Source organism: Dendronephthya gigantea, unplaced genomic scaffold (assembly GCF_004324835.1).
Source record: "Dendronephthya gigantea isolate DGI-Jeju-01 unplaced genomic scaffold, DenGig_1.0 000026F, whole genome shotgun sequence".
NCBI lineage: Eukaryota > Metazoa > Cnidaria > Anthozoa > Malacalcyonacea > Nephtheidae > Dendronephthya > Dendronephthya gigantea.
Window position 1 is genome coordinate 2,117,944 of NW_021163036.1, and position 16,030 is coordinate 2,133,973.

General features: G+C 35.5%; 2 protein-coding genes across 6 annotated transcripts; both read left to right on the forward strand.

The window, feature by feature from the left end:
- The first annotated feature begins 669 nt into the window (after nt 1-669).
- Nucleotides 670-2,088, forward strand: LOC114523116 (60S ribosomal protein L12-like). Its single transcript, XM_028543959.1, has 5 exons — nt 670-842; nt 915-988; nt 1,240-1,420; nt 1,528-1,724; nt 2,029-2,088. The coding sequence occupies exons 1-5, from the start codon at nt 806-808 to the stop codon at nt 2,035-2,037; spliced, it is 498 nt and encodes a 165-aa protein (XP_028399760.1). The 5' UTR covers nt 670-805; the 3' UTR covers nt 2,038-2,088.
- A 1,232-nt stretch (nt 2,089-3,320) lies between these two features.
- LOC114523119 (gamma-aminobutyric acid type B receptor subunit 2-like) lies at nt 3,321-15,889 on the forward strand. Of its 5 annotated transcripts, XM_028543963.1 has the most exons (18): nt 3,321-3,400; nt 4,684-4,763; nt 10,338-10,574; nt 10,654-10,809; nt 10,965-11,144; nt 11,366-11,497; nt 11,636-11,701; nt 11,846-12,055; nt 12,180-12,425; nt 12,511-12,574; nt 12,682-12,765; nt 12,901-13,051; nt 13,281-13,413; nt 13,596-13,703; nt 13,984-14,112; nt 14,228-14,566; nt 14,675-14,725; nt 15,105-15,889. In XM_028543963.1, the coding sequence occupies exons 3-18, from the start codon at nt 10,338-10,340 to the stop codon at nt 15,345-15,347; spliced, it is 2,529 nt and encodes an 842-aa protein (XP_028399764.1). In that variant the 5' UTR covers nt 3,321-3,400; nt 4,684-4,763; the 3' UTR covers nt 15,348-15,889. The 5 variants fall into 5 exon arrangements, with proteins under 5 accessions (XP_028399764.1, XP_028399763.1, XP_028399768.1 ...); XM_028543962.1 differs by lacking the exons at nt 3,321-3,400; nt 4,684-4,763 and adding an exon at nt 4,774-6,918; XM_028543966.1 differs by lacking the exons at nt 3,321-3,400; nt 4,684-4,763 and adding an exon at nt 6,983-7,070.
- Nucleotides 15,890-16,030: the final 141 nt, after the last annotated feature.

Consider the following 16,030-nt stretch of genomic DNA (forward strand, 5'->3'; position numbering starts at 1 on the left):
GAATAATAATGGAACATTCTAATCGCTGGATTTTATATGTACTATTAATAATAATCTCACAGGTCTTACTTTTAAACTTAGATAGCGTATAGAGTGATTAATAGCTCACCGTAAAAATGCAGACATCCATCTCATTGATGTTCTCAAAGTTGATTCCAGCATTTTCTTGCTTGCCGTCCAAGAATTTTGAGCTTCTCCGGTCGTCTTCCGAATATTCCTTGCGAGTGCTTTTCGAGTTAATCGTTTCATAATTGTAATACGAGTTCCGTGTTGGTGTTGTTCGTGAACTTGAATCAAACTTATTATAAAGTATTGAACTTACCAAAGTTATAACAAAAATTCCAATTAATGGTGACATTTAGGAAAGCTTTTTTCATTCAGATAAGTTGTGTCACTTTTGACGCACGCGTCAGCGCTAACGGTTTTTCACGATTATCTGCGTGCACGCGATATATATTTCCGTGCGCACGAAGGAGCAGATTTTTCACCAACGTGCACCACAATTTTAATTCTCTCGTTTCACGGCCTGGGTACAAGTGGTTTAGTACAAGAGAAGCGATCCAAAGAGTCTCGAAAAAATTCAATTCAGTATATATCAGCTCAGTGGGTTTGGATCAAGAAATTTCCTTTTTTGGAGGAAAAATTAGTTGGAGGAAATCTAAGGAGTTGAAAATTCCAGGGGCTTTCTTTTCGAAAATTTCAAAGGCAAACTACAATATTTTGTAGAGATTGTCCGCAGAAATTCGGCTGTTTCTGCCGTTATATAGACCATCAATCGTAAATCTTTGAGAATCCGTTCAAAAGAATGCCTCCTAAGTTTGATCCGAATGAAATAAAGATCGGTAAGTTGATAGTTTTTATTGAATTCGGCTATGAAGTTATGTCACCGATAGTAATGAGCTGTTGTTTTTTAGTATGTTTACGATGCACTGGTGGGGAAGTAGGAGCTACATCATCCTTAGCCCCAAAGATTGGTCCTTTAGGCTTGGTAAGCAGCTCCACTGTGATGATTTGAAAATATTTAAGTAATGTATAATGCAAAAAGCACTATAAAAAGGCAATGTTTTATATACCCTGCACATATGGTGAACCAGTTCTATTAGGCAACTGTCCCAGTCACTTGTTTGAGAATATCATCAGGAAACGAAATCTTTATAACCATCAATATGGTCTGGTGATGAATAATGATTGTAATTGTACCTGAAAAGTTCTCAATTGTTGAAATTACACATGTTTCAGTCGCCCAAGAAGGTGGGTGATGATATTGCTAAAGCTACCCAGGACTGGAAGGGACTGAAAGTCACAGTACAGTTGACCATTCAGAATCGGCAAGCCAAGATCTCTGTTCTACCCAGTGCGGCTTCACTCATCATTAAATATTTGAAAGAACCTCCACGTGATCGCAAGAAGGTCAAAAACAGTAAGCATGGAGTTTGAATTTTGTTATAAAAACATTCTCAATTGAAGCAAAATAAGCAATTCCTTTTATGCTTGGATGTTTAATGTCTAAATTATTGTAATTTATAGTCAAGCACGATGGAAACCTATCATTGTCGGAAATCTTAGACATAGCTCGTCAAATGCACGGACGATCAATCTCAAGAAACCTAGCTGGCACGGTTAAGCAAATGTTGGGTACAGCACAATCGGTTGGCTGTACGGTAGAGGGTGAACCACCTCATGACATCATTGATAAGATCAATGAGGGAGAAATTGAGATTCCAGTAAGTTTATTCAATGTTTGTTCCTCAGTGTAAAACAAAACATTCACCAAAAGAATTTGTCAGGCATCAGGAAAAATATAGACAGGGAGATATGGAACCTTGTTAGGGAACATCATTAAAGTTGCACAGTCTTATGCTTCTCTGGAGTTTATATATTTTCATTCTATTACCTTTTATTAAATTATGATGGTCAAAATTCTTTTATGATCTTTATGCTGTAGAACTGGCATCTTTTCACAACTAAATGGTTTGTGATAAAGCAATATTATTGATCAGTGATGATGTTTTTTTAATAATTTTGTAGGAGGAATGAAGATAAACAGTGTGCTTCCAGATTATGGTTGTAAATAAAAGTTGAAATGAATCTTTGTGTTGTGTTCTTGTTATATTTTTACACCAATTTGGCCTCACTGCATAACTTGCATAACTGCTTTGAAATGGCAAGAAAAAACATAAACATTAGGAAATGGACCTTACTGTGAATTTTTATTCTGTGGTAGGGGGGTGATGCATAACATGATTTTCCTTGCAAAAAAAAAGGAAACGAAAATGGCCAAAATGTGATTTAGATTAGCATAATTAGCATGCACTCCAGACTAGTACCTAGTCTTAGTGAGTGTCTTCGGTGATGATATATACATATGAACTTCCTTAGCTTGTACACTTGCACGTGAACTGTCAGAAATCACGTACTCCTCGAAAATGCTTAACTGCAATATCACCTCACGAGATCTTGTTGGTAATGGTTACTTTGTTTACAAGCTGGGAGGGTCTTGTAGCAGGACGGTGGTGGTGACACACGAGGATACCATGTGATTTGTGATTTTTCACATTCAAATAATCCCAGCCCGATGCTGATGGGGCTAGCTAGCTATTTCCTCTTAAAGCACATTTCATTATTTGTCAAAATTACTGTTAGAAATTGTTCTACATATACTGGTGGTGGATATCATGAAAATAGCCTGGATATTTTATGGTATCTCAGTTGTATGTGAAATGTTTCTTAACAGAGACAGAGATGAGAGACTAAGTACTTGGGTACATTAAGTAGGATCAGCAGGTTAAAACTATGTTTAAACTAGGTCTGAAAATACTGGAGGGTCAGTTAATTGGCTCCTTGAAATCTATAATGCTTCCTTAAAACAATAAATAACTCTACCCTGGGTGGCCACATTACATCGTAAACATGCGAAGAGAACTTGGTAGTGTGTACCTAGTGTACCTTTCAGCGATTACCTCTGGGCGTAGTACACGCTGGCTTTTTGAAATTATTCAGATTTCTAACAACATGTTAAAACAACGGAACTCGCAAACAAAGAGCATGTCTCGTTGCTAAGAACTCTTACACTTTTTCCGTTATGGAAAATAATTTTTTTTTTAATGTTTCTTTGTTAATAAACTAAGCTGTACTCTAATTTTGATATCAAAACATAGCGACGACTTATCACCTCTTGTATTTAATTACAACACATTGATGGGGGGTAAAAACTAAAAAAAGTCGAAATCTAAGAGGGTTGGGTTAAATCTATTTACATAAAAAATATTGTCTGTATTACAAAGCATCTATTAAATACGTCACTATTCCCAAGACCTGATAGAACGCCTCCAGTCGCAGTTGGATGATGGCTTTAATTTATATCTGAAACTCGAGGACATTTCTAAAAGTGTGTGTTGAGGTAATGTATATATAGCTAGTTTTGTAAATGTGTATAAAAGCTCTGGAAGCAAAGACCATAGTTGTAAAATAAGCTGGCTGAGTTCTTTGTCATGTCTGAATCAACAATCCACTAACGGAATGTTTAATGCTCGTTTCTCGATCGGTTGATTTTGATTCAAGCAAAGCTATACGAAATGATATACTGGAGACCTTTGCTTGAGAAAGAGTTATGCCATGGTAAAGTTAGGTTTCTTTGCGTCTACTCAATATTTCCGCTTTGCCTTCTTAAAGCGATAAAACTTTTGGCAAGGACAATATAGTTGTACCAAGTTTTCCAAAGTTCTTAATATAGTTGCAACTGTTTGCTTGAACTTGTTTACTTGCTAAATGATACTAATTACTGGGCTATAGCCGTTGTTTTTCCTCAAAAGTAAACTTTGGCTAGTACACTACAGCATGAACAGTAGCGACACCTTTCAGTTATGTATTTTCCGTTAAGCAAACACCAGGTTGGCATGCCATCAATCAAGATATTTTAATCATGCTGGGCAAAATCTTTCGAAATATTCAGCGACTAAGTTTCAACTTCCTGGCCTTCCATGAGGAACAGTCGAGAAGTGATAAAGCTATTCAGTGTAAATCAGTTGAGATAGCCTTCTTCCTGTATCAGAGGTGATCCTTTCGGTATCTCGTACGTAGGAAGAACAGTTAAGAACTGATAGAGTTATCCTGTAATAAAAGTATGAAGTTATTTTAGTCTTGGTGACCCCTTGCATTCTGTAGTCACACTGGATTATAGAGGTCCCTAGTGGACCTTTAGAAGAATTAGTTCGGAACTGATTGAGCAATTAATGCAATACCAGTTCCTCTTTACCAGAGATCATGGCTATGACTATGCTATGACGCAGAGGAACTCGTGAGAGGACCTCAAAGTATAACTGGAATGACAACGAGCTGCAGACTTTTAATCCCTCGTAGTTTTCGGGTCGTTTTCCGTCATTAACCTGCAATTACTGTTTGGGCAAATATAAAGCGTCACATACACAGGACTAAAGTAGTAGATTGCAGATAATCTTTGACAATCAAAATATGGTTAACACCAGCATGCACAGTATTAATTATTCGATAAACAAATGAATAACATTCCAAATGTTAATTAATGTTAGTTCTATATATATCCTCCCACTTACTGCATGTGCACCCAGGCGCATTTCCCTAGAAGCGAAGTGCCTCTATTAGGGCAGAGATATTGATTTAGTGTTCATTCATATAATTAAATGGAAATATTTTTTTATTGTTTAGCTTTGTGTCTTCGATTATAATCGATATTTAGGATTTTTTGGCATTTTTATACTTGGAAAGTCGCCCTTCAACGAGTAAACGTAAGTAAACTTAATATCTCTCGAAATCGATATTGTAAAGTTAGAAATCTTTTATTGTTTTCCACGTACGATTGTATGAAAGAATTTGTGTGGGTTATTATTGTGAATCAAAGTTAATCCGGCTTCGTATTTAACTGAAGTTTTCTTCTGTAATTTGTTATTTAAAAGGAGATTCGTGCCAAGTCTTCATCTGATTTGTCAAATGCTCTCTTAGGCTTGACCTGTTTTCATTTCGAGTGGTTGTTTTTTTTGAGTTAAAAAACACGCGCATTGTGATAGTTCATATTAGTTTTCTAATGGCTTGACATTGTTCAAAAGTATAAATCAGGTTTTAATAATAATAAGAGACTGGGCCGGGTATGAATCATCTCAAAGTTAGTTACAACCGAGTGTCTTTAAACAACGTTAAGAAATTATAAGTTTTAAAAATTTGACGTTATTGTCCTGCATTACAGTTGCTGCTCAGCGAAAAAGCACTGAACGAATATATATTTTTGACTTGGTATAGTGCCGCCGAATAAACTGAGAGACGGACAGGTTCGATTTGTTTATGATCTTCTTTTTTTTACCGAAAAAAAATAGCAAATTTTACAGTGGAACTATTCAGCGACAATCAGTATAACAGCAGTTACACCGCAAGCACACCAAATGCATGGCAAATATTGACGTGAAATATCCGTCGTTTGAGTATAAACCTCAGCTAGTATTACGTATAATCAATCCTTATCCCAAATCTGCCCTGGGTTCATAATATTTTCATTGCGTGACTACATCTGTAGCAATTACTAAATGCTTTCTTTCTTAAGTCAACTCTCGTTCTTAATGGCTGCAATTATTTACATTAATGTTGCAATTAAAATGTTTTCAACAAAAGACATCTTTGCTTCCTGGTTTTTGTCTTTGAAAATGCTACTTTCAGAGTGTGTGAAGACGTTTTGCGCGAGAGATGTGTTTATTGCGCGCAAAAATGCCCATAATTACGACAATATAATTAGACTAAATATAAAGACAGAAAAATGCTGCATGCATATACAACAGGCATTTTTTATATAAAAGAATCAGTTATTCGCAATGTGTTTCGCCTGCTCAATTTTGCGCCTGAAGCTATGTGGAAAGCATGCATCAAGTGTGGTAGAACCATACTACCTAAAATAGACAAACTTTAAAGCACTTCTCGACGTTTCGAGATAAGAGCCTTTGTCAGAACTAGAAGAGTTAGTATGTGTCAACCCACACACACAAGTTGTGAAGATGTGGCATTTGTTTACCTGCTCATAACGTTACCCAAGTAACGTTTTTTATAAATCAGAATTATTGCAGTTTTATCCGTTATATGAACGTCTTCAGTCCATAATCTACCTCTAAAGAAGAAGAAAAGCCAATTAAGTTACTGTCAGCTTATTTTTTCCTCGTTAACGACTGTATTAAGAATGAGACATTGTCACACTATCCAGACATTGATATAAAACATACAAGTAAAGTCTTTTGGAAGCACTCTTAATTCTCTTGCATGTGTGTGGTGAAATCTGGCTGGAAGCATGTTTAGGTTTCGGCTCGGTTTTATTGTCATTTTCTTATATAATCCTCTTTAAATGCAGACGTCTCACAGTCGAACGTCATATGTAAGCCAATAGAAAAACATAATAACTCAAATTTCCTGAATTTATTTTTTTAAATGCACTCTAAAAGTAAATCTCGGCTTGCGTTTTAAGTCAATTGTCGCGTCACGAGCCTTGAAGGCATTGAAGATCAAACATGGAGGATAACGGTGACGTCTCCTGCACACTATGGATGAGGGAGATCTTAATATGAGGGTGATTGGGGTATATATATGGCTATTCTTCATAGGACACTAGGGGCTCCCCGCTACTTCTTATCCCCAGTTTACTCGCCAATAATACAAATTAAAATTCAGCAAACTGGTCGCGCAATTACGGACGATGGAATTATTAATAGCCACTTACAGACAGAAATTTAATTGTTAGATTATCGTTCCCAGCTGCATGTTAATTCTTACAAGAACTTAAGTGCATGTCAGCTAGATATAATATTCATTCATTCTGAGGTCCCAAATCCTTTGGATTTTATATTGCGGACTGTACACTCACAGAGAAAGAAAATGGGAGGAATACAGGATACATTAATACTGTTTAAGGTAAATTTTTGATCCAGAATTCTTCTTCGATGTGCATACATTGAGCATTGCGTTGTCTATAGTCATTTTATTTGTTTCCGACGCAGTTTGTAAGTTTTATTGGAGAGCTTTTACAACGTTCATTCAGCGTAAAAATATTTCAAATTTTCCAGGTAAGTAAATATCTTAAAACCACTGACGTGATTCTTCCAGCCAATTATTGATTGGTGTTTTGAAACGTACGTCAAATTACCAAACGTTTGCTGTCGATATTTTCGTTGAACGATTGCAGTAGTGCTTAAAATTTTGTTCAAATTACTTGTCTCACCTTCTCGGCATAAAGCCATCAATGGTTTGCTTAAAAGGTGTAACTCTTTCCTGTGCGTGGTTGGTTCAGATTCGAACTAAAACAATCTAAAAAAATTCTTATCAGTTCTATTAAAACGTTCAAGATATAAATACTGATATACATACAAAAACCGGCTTTTCTGTGATTGCTATCAACTGCATGACGCGTGAATGTAAGACATATAGAATAAAGAAGAAATGGAAGAAGTGATGAAATTGGGATAGTATGGGAAACTCTTCCATTAATCTTTCAACATGCATGTGGGTGCCGTCAAAAACATAACCAAGACGTCTTGTCACTTTAAGAAAGTCAGGCGATTTTATCTTTTTATCGTTCGCTCAGATATCGCTTCGCCCCACAGTTTTATACGCTACAAGATTATCTTTCGCGGATTAAATATTTGTGCTGATTGTTGCGTTTACACAAACCCCATGCATGCCGTGCCAGCGGCGGTGAGCTCTGGCACAAACCTGCACAAAAAACTAGACGTTTAATGTTATGCATGACGCTAGAACGTTACATTGGGAATGCTATTATTGGCTGAATGAAAATAGAAAAAATAAGATGCTAAATATATTCTTATTTGAAATTATTGAGCAGGTCCTGGTGCGGATGACCAGGTTACCAGTTTCTATATATAGGAAAGTCCGCTTATGCATGTTGTTTGCTTAAAATAGATGAAACTTAATGTCTTAATGCTCATCTAGACATTCTATATATGCATGCAAATAAGATAAAATATTTGAATTCTAGAAACTATAAAGTAAAAACATTCTGGATTAGACTCAAGTCATGAGGGAGGAAATGTGTTGATTAAAACATCTTTTTTAAAAATTTCAATTTCCTCACGAGGATTAGCTTCCATATCTTGACAGACGCAAAGAAGGCGTACATTATTTAAAATCAAAAGTCTTTGACATACAGCTGAGATAAATAAATTGCCTAAAGCTATATCGGGGCTAATGCTCGTATAACTTTGGCCATGCATATGTAATGTACCACAACAACGTCACGACAGCTGCTTTGGGCCAGCTCTGTGTTCAAAAAATATTAAATTTAGAACGTGATTAATTTTGGCTACAAATTAAACTTTGATTCAAAAATAAATCATGGTTTGGGCTGGTTCATGCAACAGTTAAAGTATCGCACGAGAACTCGATTTTTAATTAAAAAATTACAATTGGGTATAGAAAGTGTAAATGAAAAATATATTGGCGTCTAAAATTGAGCATTATTAAGGTAAGATTATTAATGGCGTACACGGAAAATGATTTATCTTTATGCCAAAGAAAATTAAATTGCTCTAAATCAGCTTATACTAGATTCATAATTTTCTTGGAATTTATTTACCAGAAATAAAATAAGAACATATAACAACGGGAATCTGTTTTAGTCGACCTTTAAAAAGAATAAAAAAGTGTCCTGTTAACGTAAGGTATGCTTTTAAGAGCAGGCTTTTCAATAATGCATGGCTTTAGTGTTTAGGATCAATTCATACCGGACACGAAGCGAGGTAATGCCCATAAAACTGAATAATCTTCGGTAATTTATACGTAAAGCTGTGTGCTTGTAATATTAAGTTCTACCAACCACGATATATCAATTTTCAATACGGGCAGTGCATGAGACTGGAGAGAACCTGAATTGCCCGCGAGCCTAAATTTTATATGACTCGATTAATTCATCACTTTAAATGCATACGCAGTTTGATTGACAAGTATTGACAAGTGCTTTAGCTGAATTTTATCAATCAGTGAATCCTCTTGGATGAATTATACAATACATAACGGAAACAAAACACTTTCAAAATAGTTGCTATAGAAGTTGCACCTTTAGCGGTTCGGCAAAGGGCATATCTAAGAGTAATCGTAGTTTATAATCGAACCACATCATGTTTAGTTATATAGCGATTATTTTTTAGATAAATAATTGTTTGTCCAATAATACGAAAAGTTCGTTTGTTTAACACTCGGGGAAAACATTAAAACATGTTTATATATTTTGGTGTCAAATTGTCTCGCTATAATTAGGTATTCATCCGTAAATAAAAAATGAAATAAAGAAGTGATCTTTCGTATCATGTTGGGGTAGGTTTTTAAAAATAGCATTGGAGCACCATTGGCGTTGTTTTATTCTATTCAACTTTCATATTCTAATATATAAACGCATAAAATATTTTTGGCTAACACTTCGAAACACCTGTTTCATCCTCTGTGCATGTTAGTGTACATTCCTAGCATAATATTATTGAATGCGTGCAATACCTGTCGAAAATAAAATCTTAATGAAAACATATTTATGCAGCCTATACCTCACTTGTTGTGTTATTGTCAGTTGTCAAAATATATTTTGGCTGAAGAAAGCGAGGGTTTTATTGAAATCTTAATGTTTCCTGGGACGAACTACATATTAACGGTGTTGAGTGGTCAGCAAGGAAAGAAGGTTTTTTCTTTGAAGTAAGATTTGTGATATGCATGTTTATATTTGAATACAATACAGTGGTTTAACTGAGTAATTTTTGTTAAGAGCGATATATTGCCTGCATGTAATACTATCTTGGTTAGTGCATAAAAACCTAGTTTAAAAATAATGTAGCTATATACTATCATAGACAGTAGATATAACTTATGTAATGCATCATGATTATAAGTATATGTAAAGGTATAGCTGTATATTCATGTAGCACAATTTGTTCAAACACTTTATAGCTAAAGTTATAGCCTTATATCGCCTATATGTCAGTTTGTATATGGGTCAGTTGGTAGGCAAGTTTGATGGGTTAGTTTAATATAGTCAACGGAGTAAAGATTAGTGATAAATGATTTTTTATTCTTAAAAATCATTACAGCATCTGTATCGACTATTCTCCACCAAACCGCAAGGTTGAAGTGATTTACGATTATCATGTATCTGTGGTTTTAAATAAGAAGTTTTTTGTTTGTTTTTTTCGTCTTTGGAATGAGAATTCCCATCTTACTCGGGTTGACATGCTTTCTCGAAAGAAATAAAAGAAATATAATATCAACTACATGTGAATATTTCTCTATAGGATGGAACAAGCCTTCATTTCATGTTATTCTGTTTATTATAGATGACGCGACGTAAAAGCTTTTACCTGGCGTTCGGTCTGTTTTTACTGACATTCCTAGCTCGTTCATCGCTCTGTGTCAAGAAAAATGTTACTATACCAGTCCTTGCTCCTTTGATGAACTTTAATTCGGATCGTTATGCGTACGGAGTGGCTGCTAGATATGCGTTTGAATTGATAAATAAACGAACTGACATCTTGAAAGATTATCACCTTGTGCCAGAAATACACGACACGATTGTGAGTTTTTACTGAATACCCTCATCCAGCATATCTAGTGCAAAAGAATGTAACAATGTCCTAAATTTTCTTTTCTTAGGGAAATATAGCGAAAGCTCTCCACGTTATGCATAAGATTATAGACGCTAGCAAATGTGAAGGTGGACATTCACTTCCCCCTGCAATTATCGGACCAAGTTTTTCAAAAACGTCAATAGCAACTGCACGTTCTATAACCTTCTTTTACATCTTACAAGTATGTATGTTTTAAATCAAATTAGTCAAGAACCTAACGGCATTCTATACCATTCAAAACTATACAGTTCCACCATATGCCATACTAAACTATTTAACGGCATACCAACTTCTCAATCACGACAATATAAAAATCAAATAATTTATCATTTTTAGTATACTTATGGAGCAACTTCACCTATTTTGGACAGCCATCATGATTTTCCATTTCTGGTTCGAACTTTTCCTGGTACGTCAATGTTCAGTGAAGGCCATGCAGCGTTAATGAAAAGATTTGGATGGAAAAGAGCTGGAATTCTTTATGACCATCATGAAGAAGATGGTATATTTAATAAGGTAGCGGATATTTCCTTTAAATCTATGCATAGTGACAATTGCCACGAAAATCTCTAAATTCGTATTGTAGCATGCAGATCTAAGATTATGTAGAAAAATTTATAAGTCATACCAGCCACCAGGCCATCGTCATTCATTTCCAAAACAGAGTATACTGGATAACACAGTACTATTTTTGGTATTTTCGTTCAGCTGCGATAATATTCTCTGCATTATTTTAGATCACAGAGAATTTGATGGAGAAGTTACGAGCTCACAATATTACAGTGGCTGGGGTTGAAAGTGTTGACGCAGGAGCATCTGAACATAAAACATCAGATGCGGAAATCAGAGAACGTTTAGAAAGATTGAAGGTCAGAAATTTTGAATCAAATGAAATCTCTGACTCTTGTGAATGCATAGAAAATGAAGGATTTGTGGACATTGACGCATCTTTGTTCATCTGATCACACACTATAGATGATTCCAAATACATCTTATTCCTTTTACAGGCAGCAGATATAAAGATATACTTTGCTCAGTTCACCCATGTTCGTGCCTACCGCATTTTTTGCCAGGTAATAGTTCCTTCAGAAAAATGATCATTTCCTGAGCCGAACTCTAGAGAGGGTGATTACGCCGGAGGATTTCCTCCTGTGATAACTGAGGAAGTTGTAAATGAATCTATATGTTTCAATGTATTTACTTTTTTGTCTTTTCAGGCGTTCAAATTGGGTATGTTTGGCAAGAACTATGTGTGGATTGTCCATCCTCAAGTAGAATCAGTAGATAAATGGATTCGGTCTGAAATAACTACCACAGGACTGAATAGAGAATGCTCGGAAAGTGATTTTAAGTTGGTCAGTGAGAGAATGTTCCATTTCTACCAGCAAGAGTTTCGAAACGATGACAAGAAAACGGAATCTGGCTTGGTAAGCGATTGTATAATGATTGTAGTAGTCAACGGGGGAATAAAGTAGTTTTTTGAGGGTGGGCATGATGATTAATTTACAAGCAGTTGATTTTCGCCTTTTCTTTACGTGCATTTGTTTCTAGACTGCCGAAGAGTACATAGACTACATTGAGAAGCATCGCTTGAGAAACGAAAAGACTTTTATATCATCGTTTGAAGGCCATGGTTATATTTTTGATACAATATGGAACATGGCTCTGACTCTAAACAAATCTATACCTGAACTGAAAAAACTTAATATCTCGTTGGAAAAGATGCCTGCTTCAGGTTTGGGATCGATTGGGATTTTGACGAAAACTGCTCATAATATAGAATTTGAAGGAATCACGGTAATTTTACTAAGTTCAGTTCTCTGAACGAAATCCAACTTTGTTTTGATTTGAGTCCTCAATCGCTTTCTCCACTTCTTTACAGGGTAAAGTAAAACTCAATCAGCCAAGAGGAAGGATTGGCGTGCTAACTTTGTTTCAAATAAGAGGTAATGGATTTTGTGTTATTTTTTAAGTATTTTCATTGTCAATGCATAAGACTGAAAAAGGTTCCTTTTTTAACCTTCGGATCCAATATTATCTTCATCTAATTCAGATAAAAAGAGTCACAAAGTTGGTAGTTATCAAGGTACTACAGGAAAACTGGATGTGATCAAGGACGATGAATATTTGTGGATAGGTATGATTTATATTTAGTTCTTCCAGGAAATCTTTCGCAAGAACAACAAGAATGCTAACGGTCGGGTATTGTAAAAACGGAGATATCAATGTTGATAAAATGAATATATTTCTATCATGTTTGTTTTTTTGTCAGATGGCCATGTACCAAGTGATAGATCACTAGAAAGAACTGCTATTCTTAACATTCCGATTCCACTTTACCTTCCGTTGTGTCTGGTAGCTGGTCTTGGAATTATCTTGGCAATTGGTGTTCTGATTTTCAACATTTATCATAGAAATGAGAGGTAAATAACGCCTACAAAATACGCCTTGAAGAATGGCAGATAATTTGACACTAATAAGAATAGGAATTGCCAGATGATATAGCTTATTTATTCATCCCCATATTTCTTCAAACTACTGGTGGCTGTGTAAATTAAACGATTAAATTCCTTGAGTACCGTAATGTTAGCTGTACCAACCACACTTCAACTGAAACCAGGCGTTTCAATTACTCGTATTCATTATTTTCAGATATATCAGAAAATCTGCTCCGTTGTTTAACAATATTATAATCGTTGGTATAATGATGTGTCTATCAACTGTTGCATTCTTTGGGTTTCCTGTCGAACTGGGGGATAAAGATAAATTCTTGTTGATGTGCAAGGTAAACCCTATACATCCTTTTACACAGTCGCCACTCTGCATGGTATGAAAATCATGGGGTGGTTGGCAATTGTGAGGAAGTGGTTTACGTGGTGGGTGCATGGAAAATATCATGATTATTTCACGGGAGGTGAGCTTTTATGGTGAAGAAAAACTATAAAGTAATTTCTAAATCATTTTCAGCTGCGCACCTGGATTCTTTGTATTGGCTTTTCTCTGTCATTTGGTTCAATGTTTGTGAAAACCTGGAGAGTATACAAAATATTCACAAACAGAAAGCTTAAATATTCGGTATGTTTGAATTTGGGTTTAATACATTGGCACAAATATATATTTTTACTTAGCGTAACGAGCGAACTGAATTGAATTGATCGATGAAATAAATTAGTTGAACAGGTTGCTTTAACTCTCCTGTGAAAAGCCAAGAGAGTATGGTTCTTATGCCGCTGTAAAAGAGTAGTTTACAGTTCCTAAGTTATCATGAATAAATAGACTGTGGAAAGTTGTATGACTGTCTCTCATCATGCTGATACATCTCACTTATTTTAAGATTCATTTTTTGTGTTTCTAGATCGAGAGACTCAGCAACATTAGTCTTATTGGTATGGTTGTGCTAATTGTTGCACTTGATATCTTCATCATATTACTTTGGCAATTTATTGATCCTATGGTGGTCAAAATGCACAGCATGCCGAAAGAGGTTGGAACAAATTACCAAACAAATTTCTTTTGTTCATTTTGACACCATGCATTTTCAATTAATCGGGATTTTCTGAAATGAAAGTTTGAATACATATAATAATGATCATATTTAGGTTGATCCAGATGATCCTAATTCTGTCCTTCTACCAGTATTGTACACGTGTCATTCTCCCAATCAAGACAAATGGGTGACTACAATCTATGTTATAAAGGGTATCTTATTACTCTATGGTTTGTTTCTTGCCTACGAGACAAGAAATGTTCAATTTGAACATCTCAACGATTCCCGAATGATTGGAGTATGTGTGTACAATTGTGGTGTGATGAGTGTGCTTGGTGGATTGCTGGGTGTAATATTGAATGAAAGTTATTATAAGGAGAGCTATGGAATTACCGCAATCTGCATTATATTCCCGTCGCTTGGTACACTTTTCTTGATATTTCTCCCGAAGGTAAAAATGAATATTTTTAAATTCCTATGCATAAAGAAATGAGATAAACCTTCCAATTCATCACTGAAGCTGAAATTTAAAATATAAATTTTATATTATTTAATAAAGGGTAAGAGATTGATACTTGGCATTGATTTGACGCCAAATGGATACGCAAGGGTATTTAAACAATAAATATTTTAAATATACCGTGTTAAACTTTTATCATTTTCTGTAATCTTAACTTTTAATCTTATGAGTTCTAACTTCTTCAACATAAAGATCGATCTAAACGTACTGTTAGTTTCTGTTTTAAAGCAATGTTTATGAAGCGCGAGCATTTATGTTTAAAAAACTGACCTAATTTATTGACAATGGTAAAACCGTAAAGTTATAAGCTTTGGTGTACTTCGTAACGAGTAGATGCTGCACTTAAACTTATTTTTGAACCAGGTATAAAAATTTTCATGTTTGCAGTCCTAACTAAAAAGAGAACTATCCAGAGTTTCTCGTTGTGATAGACGTTGGACTGATTTCTTTTTTCTAATCCATGCTTCAGGTGGTGAGGTTTGTTAAACGAGACACACACGGCTCTGAGACGGAAACAACGGACGGAGTGGTTATAGAGGGACCCGGAGCGAGGAATAACTTTCATTTAAGAAAAGACAGTGTCTGTAGTGAGGGTGTGACGTCAGTCTCGAGCAGTATTCCTTGCACGAATAAAATGCCCATCTATGAAGAAAATGGCCAGGCCGCTGTGTCGCCAACGAGCGGGAGTTACGCAAGTGAGTCCTCGGCCTAGCCTCGGGACATCATCGTAAAACATTTCTGGAATTGGAGTCTTTGGCGTAGCTCAGTTAGCTAGTTTCAGTAAATCCCGCGAAGCTGTGAACGATCAGTCCCAGTCAATATACGAGTTTTTTGACTTTTGACATAGCCATCGGTTCGTATGGGACGGTAGTGTTTATCGTCGGAAAAGAAAAGATGCTCAAATTCACATTTTTCGAGTGTTCTCATTTCTTTTCTCATGCAAAAATGTTTGCAAAACGATAAATCAAGAGATACTCAAGTATTTCTCTTTGAGAGATCTGAACGGTAAATACGACAAATGATACAAAGGCTCGTAAACAAATGCTCAGTGCATTTTAATTGTGCAGAGGGCGAGTGAGAGGACAGTTATTTCTTAGTTGTTAATAGTGCAGATACTTGACATGGGGTCGATCAAGTGTCAAGGGGACCTGAGAGCTCTTCATTTGGGTGTGGTCCAGCTGATCGAATGGTCAGTAAATTACATGTAAAAACCCCGAAGAAATTGTACAAAGGATAAATCGCTTGTAATAATATAACATGAAAATTTTGAATTTTTCATTGTGCGGTGTTTCTCATAGAATGACGACATAATTTATATAACTAGCGAATAGACGAATCAGCTAAAATGGCAAGCCTTGAAGGGGGAAGATAAATTAAACTATTTAAGCTTTTCCT